Raw genomic sequence first — 12,942 nt, 5'->3', positions numbered from 1 at the left:
GATGAAGATGGTAAACTTGTCTCTGAAAATGTTGACAAAGTTAACTTGTTATACTCTCACTTCAAAAGGGCTGTAATTTACAAATTCCATTCACTGAGGAATTGATGAAAGAAGTCACTATTCAACGTGGTAGGATAACTAAACATCTGTCTCGCCTTGTTTGAATGTGCTCATTCTTTGCTTGTTTCTTCCAAAATTGTGCTGTTTGGACTATGTTGAAGATTAGTAGCCTGCAGTGGTGGACATATGGGGAGGTGTAAGGGGGCTATAGCCCCACTTGGATATCCAATATACTCTAGATAGAATGGTAATTTTTTTCCGACCCCCACTACCGCTGGAATTTTAACCCCCACTTAGTCCCCCCTTGTTCCTATCCTGGATCTGCCACTGGTAGCCTGGTTGTAACCATAAAGCTTTGTGTCAATCAATTAGAGCTTAAAAACCTTAAATGCTGTCACATATGCTTTGTGCAAGGTCTGATTCTTTATTGAACTTCATGCGTGCCATACAATTGCTGAAAGCTTTTGAGATATCTTCCGGCTCAGTAGGTAACGCACCTAGCATTTGGCCTCCAGAAACTGGGAGAATTGAAGCTGTTAGACCGAAAAAGTTCAGTTGGTGGGATGGGGTAGGGATTAAACACGTTTCCATTGTTCCCATGAAACTTGATATTTTCCGTCGAAGATAATGATTTATGCTCTGTCCGGTCTCCGAAAGGAAAAAAAAACCTCGAGAGGTATGGGCTGATGGAGGGCTAAGAGTGGTTTTGTGAAATATTATTATCATAGTTATTATCTTTTGGTGCTGAGATTAACCTGATTGTTGTTCAATCTCTTGGGAAGATTCGCACCATGTGCCTGTCGAGCTTTGCATTAAATTTTTGATGGCTGAAATTCTGTTCCAATACTCTTATGTGAGCTTTCAAACAAAATTGTTAGTGAGTAGGACAAGCGAGTAGGAAAAGGGGATCGGAACTCTTTCTACTCCCTCTAATGGGATGCTGTGTTCACGAATGCATTGTTTTAAAATTTTTGATTCAGATTCAATTTCTTCTAAGAATTTGGATCCGAAGTATAAGGTGAAGGGCATTATCCATGGATATTTGGATCCAAAGTATCCAATCTGACCATCCCTAGTAAGCATCATGAGGTTAAGACTACAAGTGAATACCTGCTTATCTCTGAGTGCCATATACATATATTGTGTAAATTTAGCTGAAAAATGCTGCGTACATTTTTAGTATTGAAAGTGAAAATTTTGATAACTGTCAAAAGTCCAGGCATGCCTCTGCAACACCATGCGATAGGATTAAAAAATTGCTGTAGAGATTTTATTTTCTTTAGCTCCGATGCTCAGAATCGTGGTGCATCTCTTACACGGGTGTATACATTTCTCACATGTCTTACACGCGTTTATACAGTGATTCTTGATGGAATTAGCTCTGATCCAATTTAAGTGGCATCAGTTGTCCCACAAGAAAGTGTAATTGGTCCCTTTTGTTCATTATATATGTATACATAAATTACCTCTGCTCTTGAATTAGCAGTAAAATACATTTATTTACTGATGACACTGTCATCTATCTCAAAATCATCTATCACCTATTGTCATTGATAGTGTGACTGACTGTGAAATTCTATCGTCAGAGTTAAACAACATTAGTGTGTGGAGCCTTGTCTCTCTGAAGTGGATTCTCAAACTTAATCTCAGCAAATGCATGGTGGTACGTTTCACATTTCCTGTGTAGACTGTCTGACTATCCCCACGTACATTTATACTGTGTATGATAACATGTCAAGGCGACAGGTGAAGTGAAATATGCAGGAGTTACAATTACTTCGAACTTATTGTGTGGGGCACATATAAGAAATATTTGTGGCATAGCCCTGAAGAAGCCAGGATTCGTCAATCGTACTGTGGGTTGATTTGCCGATGGAAAGGTAAAAGATAGACGCTATTTCTTACTCATCTGGCCATACCTTGAATATGCATTTAGCATGTGGGATCAGGTACAGATAGACTTAATTCATAGACTTAATACAATAAGAGGGAAAGCTGTGTGATTTGTCAAAAAAAGCAATGGGCATACAGAAAGCATTATATAGATGTTAAATGAATTAGAATATGAAGCTAAAGACTCAGAGGCTGTGTGCAAGGCTTACATTGCGTGAGCAATTGCGAATAGATATCTTTAAGAATGGCATGGATAATATCATATTAGAACCTCACTACATTTCCAGGTGTGACAGAAATGATGAATTAAGAGAGATATTTTGCGGAATGGATAGGTGTGAGAATTCATTTTTCACCTGAACAATAAAGGACTTAAATGAATGCTAGGCATAATTTCATTTGAGCATATCCTTTTTATTTGTAAACAACTGGTGTTGTAACTCCCCCTGCCACACCTATTTAGGTGGCTTGCAGGGTAGTATGTAGATGTAGGGAAATTTAAGCTGATTTAATTTAATTAAGTCGGACTGATTCACTTGGATTCCAATGAATTTATTGGAGGTGGTCTAAATGAACTACACGAACTTAAACAGTAAAATCCTTTCATTACAATGGATTATCCTCCTGTGATTCGATTGCTGCTGTAAGGGAAAACATTCTTGCATGGTGAGCAAAGGTGTCTTTCGAAATGTGCTCATTGCATCCATGTCTAAAGGAACTATTTTTTCTAGAATGTTATTTTTTAAAGTAACATATTCAGTCAGACGGAGCCAAGTACTTCATTGGCAAGTCACCTAGGGATGTACATTCACATCTCTCATAGACTGTTTACAGAGGGGCAAAAAAACCCACCTGTTTTCGATACCATATGCAAAAAAGGTTCCTGTTTGAATGTGTTAAAAGAAAATGTGATCTTTAGTATGGTAAAGATATTTTATGGGACACTTCCTTCCCCTGCGGTTGTGATGGTTATTTTGGGAAATGTTCTTATTTAGTCAACCCTCTTTCAGGTCAGCCAGTGCTGTTTTGGGTCAGCAGCTACATGTCTGTGTGGAGCAACATTCTCTTCAATTGCGCAGTTCTCATAAATTTGATTGTGGCTTTCTTTTATCCATTCATGGACTCAGTTCCTAGTAAGTATTAACTAATGATGTCATCCTTTGGTCACTAATGGTTTATACCGGGAGGTATTTTATAATCCCTTAAAATGCTGTATGCACTTATTTAATCACAGTATCCTTAAAAAATTGTTTTTTTCCTATACTTGATTATTAATTGCTTTGGAAAGACGTAGCATGTCATAGAATCGGAATGCAATGACTGGAATAAGGCTTACCTGGAATATTTTTCATCCAAAGCCTTAGCTCATATTGGTAAAAGGAATGAATATGAAATGATATGAATACATATTGTGAAATTTTTTAACCAGTCTTTTTGTAAGAAAATATATTTTGATTTTGTTCTCCATGTACATGGAATGACAAACTAAATGTCTTTAGATTCATTTACTGCTCTCTTGTTGTCCATTTTATTGAGATCTATTTTCTTTGGAGGGATTCAGTCACTGATATAAAATCAGGGGGACATGCAATAGTGCACCAGGAGACCTCTTCAAAATGAATTCAGAAAAGAAAAACTTAAGTACCTTAGTCAGAATTAGTTGAATGAATCACGCCCATGACATACTCCATTATTGTACGCACGTAAACTTAAGTGGCGTTGTCCCGGGGGGATCATTCCTGGTTACTACCCCCAACCTCCTTGAGTCTGTAAAAGAGGCACCAAAAATGAGTGAGATAGCCTTAATAAATAAAATGTATGAATAGCATCAACATGATCTGCACATTCTAGGGTCCAAGATATGTAGTCTCAAACACATTGGCTTCATTCCCTCTCAGCTGTCGTAGGCCCTCTGCGTCTTTGGAATTCAGTACAGCAGTTGTTCAGCAGTAGAAGGTGATTTTGATGGGGCCATACAGATTAGGACCAAGTGAGCAATGGCTGAAAATATGAATGCGAGTACAGAAATAAAGAAATTATCAAGGAAAAGAATAAACCGAGTGGAGAAATTGAAAGTGATCAATTGTTTTGAAAATGTAGAGTGTCAAAGCTGTGTTGCACGCAAGTTTAAGCTCACGACGTCAACAGTCCGCACCATTACACCCATGTCTCGTATAGCGCAAGGGATGCGTTCCTTGGGGTCTTTGCGCTTTTTTATAGTTTAAAACATCTTTAAAGATAGTATGCACGCATTTGAAGACTTTTATTCACGTTAAAAAAAATTCTTACGTGCTTTTTAAATTCCCTCCTGTCGTGCGGGTGGGCTAACATCTGCTATCTCAGGGGATCGTAATGCGTTGCCGGCAGTTGACGATTTTTCAAACTTGTCTAAAAACAACTATTATGTCACCCAGGCCCTTTTGTCGCTCATCGAAATGACAGGAAAATGCTACTTTGAATGCCATTTCATAGCTAGCGGAGTTAAACAATGATAAATCATTTTAATTTGAAGTCCTCCGAGTCATTATAGCAGCTACGTGAAACAGTCTTTAAATGCCTTGAAACCTGACCCAGGTTTTCCTTCCCTGAAAATGAATGAACGAGATTGCATTCTTTTCCAAAACAATATCGTCTCGTCAACACTAAAAACTGGTTGAGCGGGAAAGGAGCCACTTTCAATCACAGCTTTGAGTTCATCAGAAAATGTTGCGGTGACTGCGCTATCAACACTTGCAGATTCACCTGATATCGCCGCACTGAAAATACCTGCTTGCCGTTTAAATTCTGGAACCAACCGGAGCTTTCACTAAATGTCTCGGAGCGATTACCACTCTCGTCTTTTTGTACTGATTCACTATGAACTTTCCGTATGTGTAGACCGCTTGGCTGAAGTTGGTGCGGCTGAGGTCACTGATGTTTTAACTTCGTCTTTATTCAGAATAAGGCATCGTACGTTTAAACTTCCGAGCAATATCGCTTTGACGTTCTCCATTTTCAAAGCAATTGACCTCTTTCAAGTCCTCTTCTAGGTTAATGGTTTTTCTTGATAAATTCTTGACTTTTCTACACGCATCCCTATTTTTTGCCATATTCTCTTTGGTTTTTACTCTGTACGGCTCTATCTATATCACCTTCCACTGCTGAACTGTATTCCTGAGACGTAGAAGGCATACGACTGCGGGGAGGGAACGAAGCCATTGTGTTTGAGACTCTATAGCGGAACCTTTTATGTGTTGATGCTATTCATGCGCCACTCGGCCACTGCTCCATTTCTCCCCCGTGAATACCGATGACCTTGAAGGCTTTAGCGTAGACTCTCCACCTGGAAGTCAATCGCCCGATTACCTATGACGGCAAAAATACGTCTCAAACCGTATTGCTGAAAAAAACTCATTTCTACTAGCCCCACGCTTAATTAACGATCTAAATTATTTATTATTATTCTGTTAAGGAGACGAGATAAATTACTTCGGTAGGCCGGCTATCTTGACCCAATGACGAGTAATACTTTTGGCCACTGCACAGCAATGGATTTCGAATAATATATAAACAAAAAAGAAGATTTGAGGCAAGCAATAATATGAATATGCGTACAATGATAGAAATTTCGTGTATACTTAGCGCAAGTTCACGTTTTATCACGAGAGCGTTTAAGATTTTTGATTAGGCTACACTGTGTTGCAATGTTTCCCCGAGGAACGAATTTGCGCTATATCGAAATTGCGCTATACGAGACATGGGTGTATTCTGAATTAAGAAGTTCAAACGTCAGAGAGATCAGCCAAGCGGTCAACTCGTACACGAAGTTTATTGATGGAAAAAACTGAATGACTTCTAATTATGTACCTGGATTTATCATGAACGATCAAGTGATGTTCCTCTATCACTGGCAGTTATTTGTGCAAAACCTCTGACTTTATCTGAATCTATCAAATGAGAGAATTGTGATTGCTCCGAGAGATTTAGTGGAAGCTTCGGTTGGTTCCAGAATTTTAAGGGGCGAGGTGGTATTTAATTGCTGCGATATTAAGTGAATCTGCCAGTGCTGATGGCACAGTTGTCGTAACATTTTCTGATGAACTCCAAGCTGTGATTGAGAGTGGTGGCTCCCTTCCCCTCAACTAGTTATTAATGTGGACGAGACTGGATTGTTTTGGAAGAGAATGCCATCTCATTCATTCATTTTCAAGGAAGAAAAACCTGGGTCAGTTTTCAAGGCATTTAAAAACCGGAGGAAGAGTTCTCAGGTATCCAGCTGGGCCCACAGATTTTTCAGCATTTGAATTCACCCTGAAGACGATGGCAGACTTAGCCTTCGAAACGTCGGTGCTGAAAACCCCGTGGACCCTGCTGGAAACCCGAGAACTCTTCCTCCAACCTATTCACCGGGAAAACCTTAGATCCTTCATTAAAAAACCGTTTCACATTTCTGCTTGATGGTAATACTTCAGGGGACTTCAAATTAACACATTCAGCGTGGAGCACGTCAATTGACATGGTACCATCCAAGCCGAGATACGGAGTATGTCAATAATGTGCTCTGCTGGCTGGGAAGGGAGCCCACTTCTCCACTTCCGTATGTAACTGATATCCACTCCTGAGTCTTCCAACCGCCTATATGGCCTTCAGCAGGCTTTTCTCTTTTATACGGTGTGTTTCGTTGGTAAATAGCAGTAGCTGAACGGAAGTTATGGCGCTGAAGCCTATGTGGTTTACAGGAAATTCGATACCCGACACCTATGGCACCGGGAACGCATCCCTATCTTCCCAATGTTGAAATGGTCTCAAATATGTAAAGCAAATTCAATTAGTGCAAAGACCCTGAGTAATACATCTCTTTCACTAAGCAAGGAATGGGTGTATTTTCATCTCTTGGATGGTGTCATTTCTTTGAACATGAGTGATCCTTTTTTGTGAAATGGGCATTTCTTGACGCAAGGTGGAATCCATATTTTATGATAATTTATGCCTTCAAATGTACTGCCAAAGCATTTATTGAAGAGTACTCTCTCAGACAACATCCAATAACATTTAAAATGATTCCACAAAGTCAAATGATGGTTGAAAAATCAAAGTAAATGTTTTTGAGCTTTAATAAAAATTATTGGAAATGCGTAATTTGATATTATAACGTGCTGCTCTTTCTGTCCCAATGACTTTGTATTTGGAGTAGTTGTATCAAATGGATAGACGGGGTGTGTACCAATTCTTACATGTATTAATATTTTTTCCGCAGAACTTGGAGCGCACCTGTCTGGTCTGATTTGGTTTATAATGCTTGTGTCTGCCATGATTGTTATTACTCTACCCCGCCAATCTGGAATCCGTGCCTTGGTTGCTTCAACAATTTTACGAATGATATTCTCAGTTGGACCCGAGCCGACTATGTGGCTTCTCGGAACCATGACTGTGAGTGCCAAAACATTGCAGATTAAGGTTTTCTTTATAATGCATCAGGTCTCTTGCAGCTGACATTTATTCGTTAGATGGAAATTTTATGTGTAACCTTGAGTGAAGATGATATTGATAGTCTGAGGCGTTACTTTATGGAAGTTGCTCATGATGAATGAAAAACAAAGTAAAATTTTTTTCATTCATCTTGGTTGAAGAGTTGCTGAATATGACCAAATAAGAGCATCTGTTTGTTTAGTAATGGTTGCAATTCTCAACATTATATGCAAATTAAGCCTTTTCAGTCCATTTCAGTGCTATGATAAATATAAAACAGGTACCTATATGTTAACTCTGACATTTGTATTAATTGACTGATGAAATCATGTCAGTTGTCAAGAAATATGGATATTATTATTATTGGTTTTCTCGAGGAGGTTTTAAGGCTCTATTAAGCACAAACTTTACAAAAAATTCATCAGATAATTAGTGGTAATCAATTTTAAAACATGGAAACTTTAAAATGCAGCCATCTGAACCTCATTCTGGATGCACTTCTGCATTTTAGGCATACATTCCATGAACTTTTCTAATGCAATACGGGAGAATAAATTTGTTTGAAAGTGCATACCTCATGCAATCGATGATAAAATAATTCATAGATATATGGTCTCCTCAGCCATATTGTCTTCTGCCTCCTTGTAACCTGCAGTTTTTAATGGTTTCCTTTAGAACATTGTTCCATGCTCGAGCTAGGCTTCTGACAGCTGGCTGGAGGAGGAGCTGTTCAAGGAGCTATTTAAGGAGCTACCTCTGATATGCTTTTGCCATTATCCTAATGAAATGATATAAGAGGATGTACATGATTCCTTTTTTACCAACCTTTATGGAATGGGCTTTTGAATCCTAAGCAATATTCAAAGCAATTACTACCTGTCAAAAAGTCGGGTAATGGTCCTTCTAGGTAGTCATACGGCCCTGGTCTTTCTAATCTTAAAATAATTAACACCTCTTATTATACTGAATTGTTTAGGGTTGAGATTTAGAATTCCTATGGGCTGTAGAAAATTTTTTCACAAAACTTGTGAAATATGATTGTTGGGATATTTATATGTGTGCCTGAATTGTCAGCAGGCTTGTTGCTAACTTAAATGTTTATTGGGATTGAGTATTTTGAGGTGATATCCAAGGGAAAGTTTAAAAATCAAAATTAACATTTTAAGTAAGAGCACATGTTCAGTGATCATTGCTTTACCATATTAGGGGTCATCAAAGAGTATGTAATTCTGAACTCCTCTATAATTTACTTTTAATGATGAACTGACCATTAATTATTGTTTATTTATTTCTTATTTTGCTATTATATGCTGCGTATTGTATATTTTAATTTTACTCCCACAGGTTTTGTTGAAAGGAATACACCTGGTCAGCATAATGGGAAATCAAGGAACTTTTCAAAAGAATTGTGAACAGATTGTGACTGATGCTGAGCTATTATATCACCTAGCATATCTCATTATGTGTTTTCTAGGATTATGTATGCATCCCTTTTTTTACTCTTTTTTGGTGAGTTGGAATCATCTTAAGTATCTGGAAATAGTTATGGGGAAATATGATGTTACTCATTGCATTTTATTTCTTTGTAGCTCTTTGATGTTGTGTATAGAGAGGAAACGCTACTTAATGTTATTAGGTCAGTGACTCGAAATGGACGCTCAATCATATTGACTGCTGTGCTGGCCCTCATTTTAGTCTACATGTTTTCCATCATTGGATATATGTTCTTCAAGGATGATTTCTTAGTTAGTGTTGATGACGAAGTTATTGGTTAGTATCTTATCAATTAAGCCAACTGATGAGGATGTAGGTTAGGGAATTTTTCTTCTTTTTAACATCCTTTAACATTTCTGTTCACAACAGCGGTGCAGGATGTTACGGCTGAGAATACAAGTATGGTACAAGCAGGTACTTGCTCCAGCTTGAATGAATGCAAACTCAACCATACTGAGTCCAGATACACCAGAGAAGGTTTGTTATCATTAATTTGCTTCTTATTTATTATTACTTATTGCTGTGATCTGATGTAATCATTCTCTGCAGTGCAATAAGTTGTAATTAAGCAATCTGATGTAGGTATTTGATTTTGTAGCCAATGAGCCAGCGGCCAGTGTGATGGTGACTGTGTCTGGAGAGGTGAAAGAGCGTGCTTGTGACTCATTGGTGATGTGCATTGTGACCACTCTTAACCAGGGGCTGAGAAATGGTGGTGGGATTGGAGATATATTGAGGGCACCTAGTAGTAAGGTAAAGCTTTGATCAGTAAGACGTACTATTAGATCTGTAAAACATATTTGATGAATTGGTATATTTTAATTATCATAAACTTAATGAAATTATGCTGAGTTTACTCTGTTGTTAATTTTTCATATGGTGATTATTTTTCAAAGTGTATTATCATCGAATTCTTGTGAAGTGAAATTTATGTAGCAATGGTCTCTTCATTTTTGTGTGATTTTCATCGTATTTCAGGAGTAATTGTAATCGTAATGAAAAATAAATGATAAAGATATGATACTGAAAACTAGGGATGGACGGATCAAGGATTTTTTGCTGATGCGGATCTTCAGATCTTTTTGGATCCTAATGCATTTTCAATTGTCTGCTATAAAACGAAGTAATTATTCATGTTTCTTCTGGGTACATACAATCAAAGGAATGATTTTTAGATTTACATACACATTTTCATATTTTTACTGATTAAAAATTATTTTTTAAAAACGATGAAATCTTTACACACTCAGGATCTAAACAGTTATGCTTGCATTTGGAATTGAAAATAGGTTTCAATCTTCCGATAAAGCATTGACTGAACTTTAATATTCCTCACATAAGTTTCCGCTGAATTTTGTCACTTTCTCATTGCATACTGAGTTGTGTTTCTCCTGCGAATGCTTCAGTTGCCTTGAGGTGGATTTTGCACTTTCTCACAATAGTTTAACGTAACAGTCCACGCAAATGGTTCTCATAATGTCAATAAAAATGTTTCTACACAATGAAAGACATTTTTATCGATGTATCATTAAATTAAATTGCAACTGTGCAATATGCAACACAATTAACAATGTTTAGAACAACATTAGTGTAATGTGAGAAGAGTTGCAGGAACAGATCAAAACAACTGCTCAGAGAGAGGAAGGGGGTGGGTAGCAGAAGCATGTAAAGGAGAGGTGGAGGGGAAGGAGAGCGGTCCCTCCGTCTTCCAAGCAATGACTCTACGAATGAGGGAGTCAAGGATGAATATGTCAGATCTTGCTATTTTGTGAAGTCGTTGCCTTCAAAGCGAAACCGGGGGGACCTATGTGATATAAACAGTTGGCATTTCTGGGCCCTATCTTCTTGTTTGACAATACCGATGCCACATTGGTTTCTTGGAAAATTGTGCTGCTTGGACAATGTTGAATATTGGTATAGTCTTGTTGTAACTAAAAAAAACTTTGTTTCAATCAATTTGAGCTTAAAAAAACCTAATTATGATGGAAATGCAACAGGTTTGGTCTCATTCTTTTTTGAATCTTGTGCACGTCATCCAATTGCCGAAAACTATTGAGACATCTTTGGGTCCAGTAAGTCACTCGCAGCATTTGTTCTCCAGAAACAGAGAAATGAAGCGGGTAAGATGAAAAAGTCCGAGGGTAAGATGGGGTGACGCTTCCATTGTTCTTGTGTAACTTTTTATTTTCCTTCGAAGATAATGATTAATGGCCTGTGTGGTCTGGGAAAGGAAAAAAAAATCGGAGGCATGGGGTGGTGGAGGGCTGAGGGTGTTTTTTAAAAATCTGCTACGTAGTCACTTTTGACGTGGTTGTTATCCCATGGGTTGTTAGGTTCTCCTAATGGTTGTTCAATCTCTTTGTAAGAATCACTCTGTGTGTCTGTAGTATTTTTCCCTATGACAACTTTTAAACAAAATGGTTCGTGAGTAGGACTAGCATTGCAGTGTAACAGCGTATGCAAAGGTAGAATTGGAACTCTTTCCACTCCCTCATATGGGACGCTGCATTCACTGAAGCATAGATTTAAAATTTCGGATCCAGATCCAATGCCTTTGGCCAATAGGGTAGTTTCCTTCATCAAAGAAAACGAAAGGCATTGATTGCGATTCGTTACCCACCATTAGTGTATTCATAATACACAAATTATTTGGTTTTTGAAATTCCGGTTTAGACGAATGGCAAGGGTCAAATTTTATCCTCATTTGAAAAAGGCCAGATTGGCGCCCATGCGATTCCACTCCACGTGACGTCACAGGGACCTAGTTTCTACACGAGAGGATAGGAGTTATACATCGTCTGAGGTTACCAATGCATGCATGAGGCACAGAGCTCAGGGAAACATGTCTTAATAATCACCTACTAAAACTGGCTAAGGTCGGAAAGTTTTCTTCGTTTGATAAGGTATTAATAAACCTTTTTTAAGCCAAGCGCTACCTTTCAGCAAGGTACTCAGCTACCCGCTGGCAGCCTGCGACGTATCAGCGCTAAGCCTCGCCTCAAGGTCACCTCACCGGGCGGGAGGGGGAACCAGAAATACGACGTACGGAGATATTTCCCGGCATTCATTCTTAAGCGTCGCGTTTTCGCGTGCTTGAAAATTTTCACTTTTCATTTAATCGCGAAAAATAGATATTGTCATTTTAAAATCTAAAAGCGTGAAATACGTACTCCAGGAGTAATAATCTTTCCATTAAGGCAATAAAAAAATAATAGGAAACCACCCTATTTGGATCCGAAGTATCCGATGAAGGGCAATATCTGCAGATATTTGGATCCAAGGTATCCGATCCGACCATCCCTACTGAAAACAAATGTCAATAGGAAGCCTCTGAATGGCACTGCTGGTGTATGAAACATGAACTTGATGGAATTATGTGTTTCCTTTTTAGATTCCTGCTCCTCCACTCATCTTCTGCGGCACTTCTCTTGAGCACTCTCTCTCTCTTTCTGAAATCATGTCCTTAGTCTTGGCATCCGTTTCTGATTTTCATTTTCAAATCACCAGGATCCAATCCTGAAAATAATACTTGATATGGAAATCATATTCTATTGAAGGTCAATATCACTGTTCTAGAATATAGTGTGCCTTTGCCTTTGAATTAATCATTTCTTGCAAAGTGATTGTTGATTTTCCTTTTTTGGAACTAACTGCATCCATATTTTCACATTAGCTTAAGGTAGAGTATATGCCAGTGAGCTAGTGGTCAATTGGTTGTGAGAATTTTTATATAAGTCGAAGGTGCCTTTAAATTTTAATTTCATTTCCTACTCATTATTATAATAACTAACTTCTCTGACTTGCTGTGATATTTTGGCTATCGTTGATTTTCAAAAGGCCATGTCTTAAGAGGCTCTTAAAACCATGTATTAACATGAGGATTATCCTCTTCTTTTGTTGTCTGGTCTGAATGACCACAAGGCCTCTCTTTTCTTCTTTATCATTTTTTAAATTGGCCTTATGATTAACTTATGTCTTGACCATCCGTTCTCCTGTTACACCTTTGAGCTCTTCTTTCTTTTTTAAGGCATCAAAATATGAATGGAA

At 38.1% G+C, this 12,942-nt stretch overlaps 1 protein-coding gene across 7 annotated transcripts in view; it reads left to right on the top strand.

The window, feature by feature from the left end:
- Positions 1 to 12,942, top strand: part of LOC124171669 (inositol 1,4,5-trisphosphate receptor) — a 232,913-nt gene that overhangs the window by 210,413 nt on the left and 9,558 nt on the right. For 6 of the 7 annotated variants that reach the window (XM_046550907.1, XM_046550904.1, XM_046550905.1 and 3 more), the window contains 6 exons: positions 2,964 to 3,086; positions 7,190 to 7,362; positions 8,746 to 8,910; positions 8,991 to 9,171; positions 9,265 to 9,372; positions 9,494 to 9,648. In XM_046550907.1, the coding sequence (XP_046406863.1) occupies positions 2,964 to 3,086; positions 7,190 to 7,362; positions 8,746 to 8,910; positions 8,991 to 9,171; positions 9,265 to 9,372; positions 9,494 to 9,648 (905 nt within the window). Of the gene's footprint in view, positions 1 to 2,963; positions 3,087 to 7,189; positions 7,363 to 8,745; positions 8,911 to 8,990; positions 9,172 to 9,264; positions 9,373 to 9,493; positions 9,649 to 12,286; positions 12,453 to 12,942 lie in introns of all 7 variants that reach the window. The other variant, XM_046550906.1, reaches the window with a different exon arrangement.

Source organism: Ischnura elegans, chromosome X, assembly GCF_921293095.1.
Source record: "Ischnura elegans chromosome X, ioIscEleg1.1, whole genome shotgun sequence".
Taxonomy (NCBI): Eukaryota; Metazoa; Arthropoda; class Insecta; order Odonata; family Coenagrionidae; genus Ischnura; species Ischnura elegans.
This window is presented reverse-complemented; position numbering and strand designations above follow the sequence as displayed.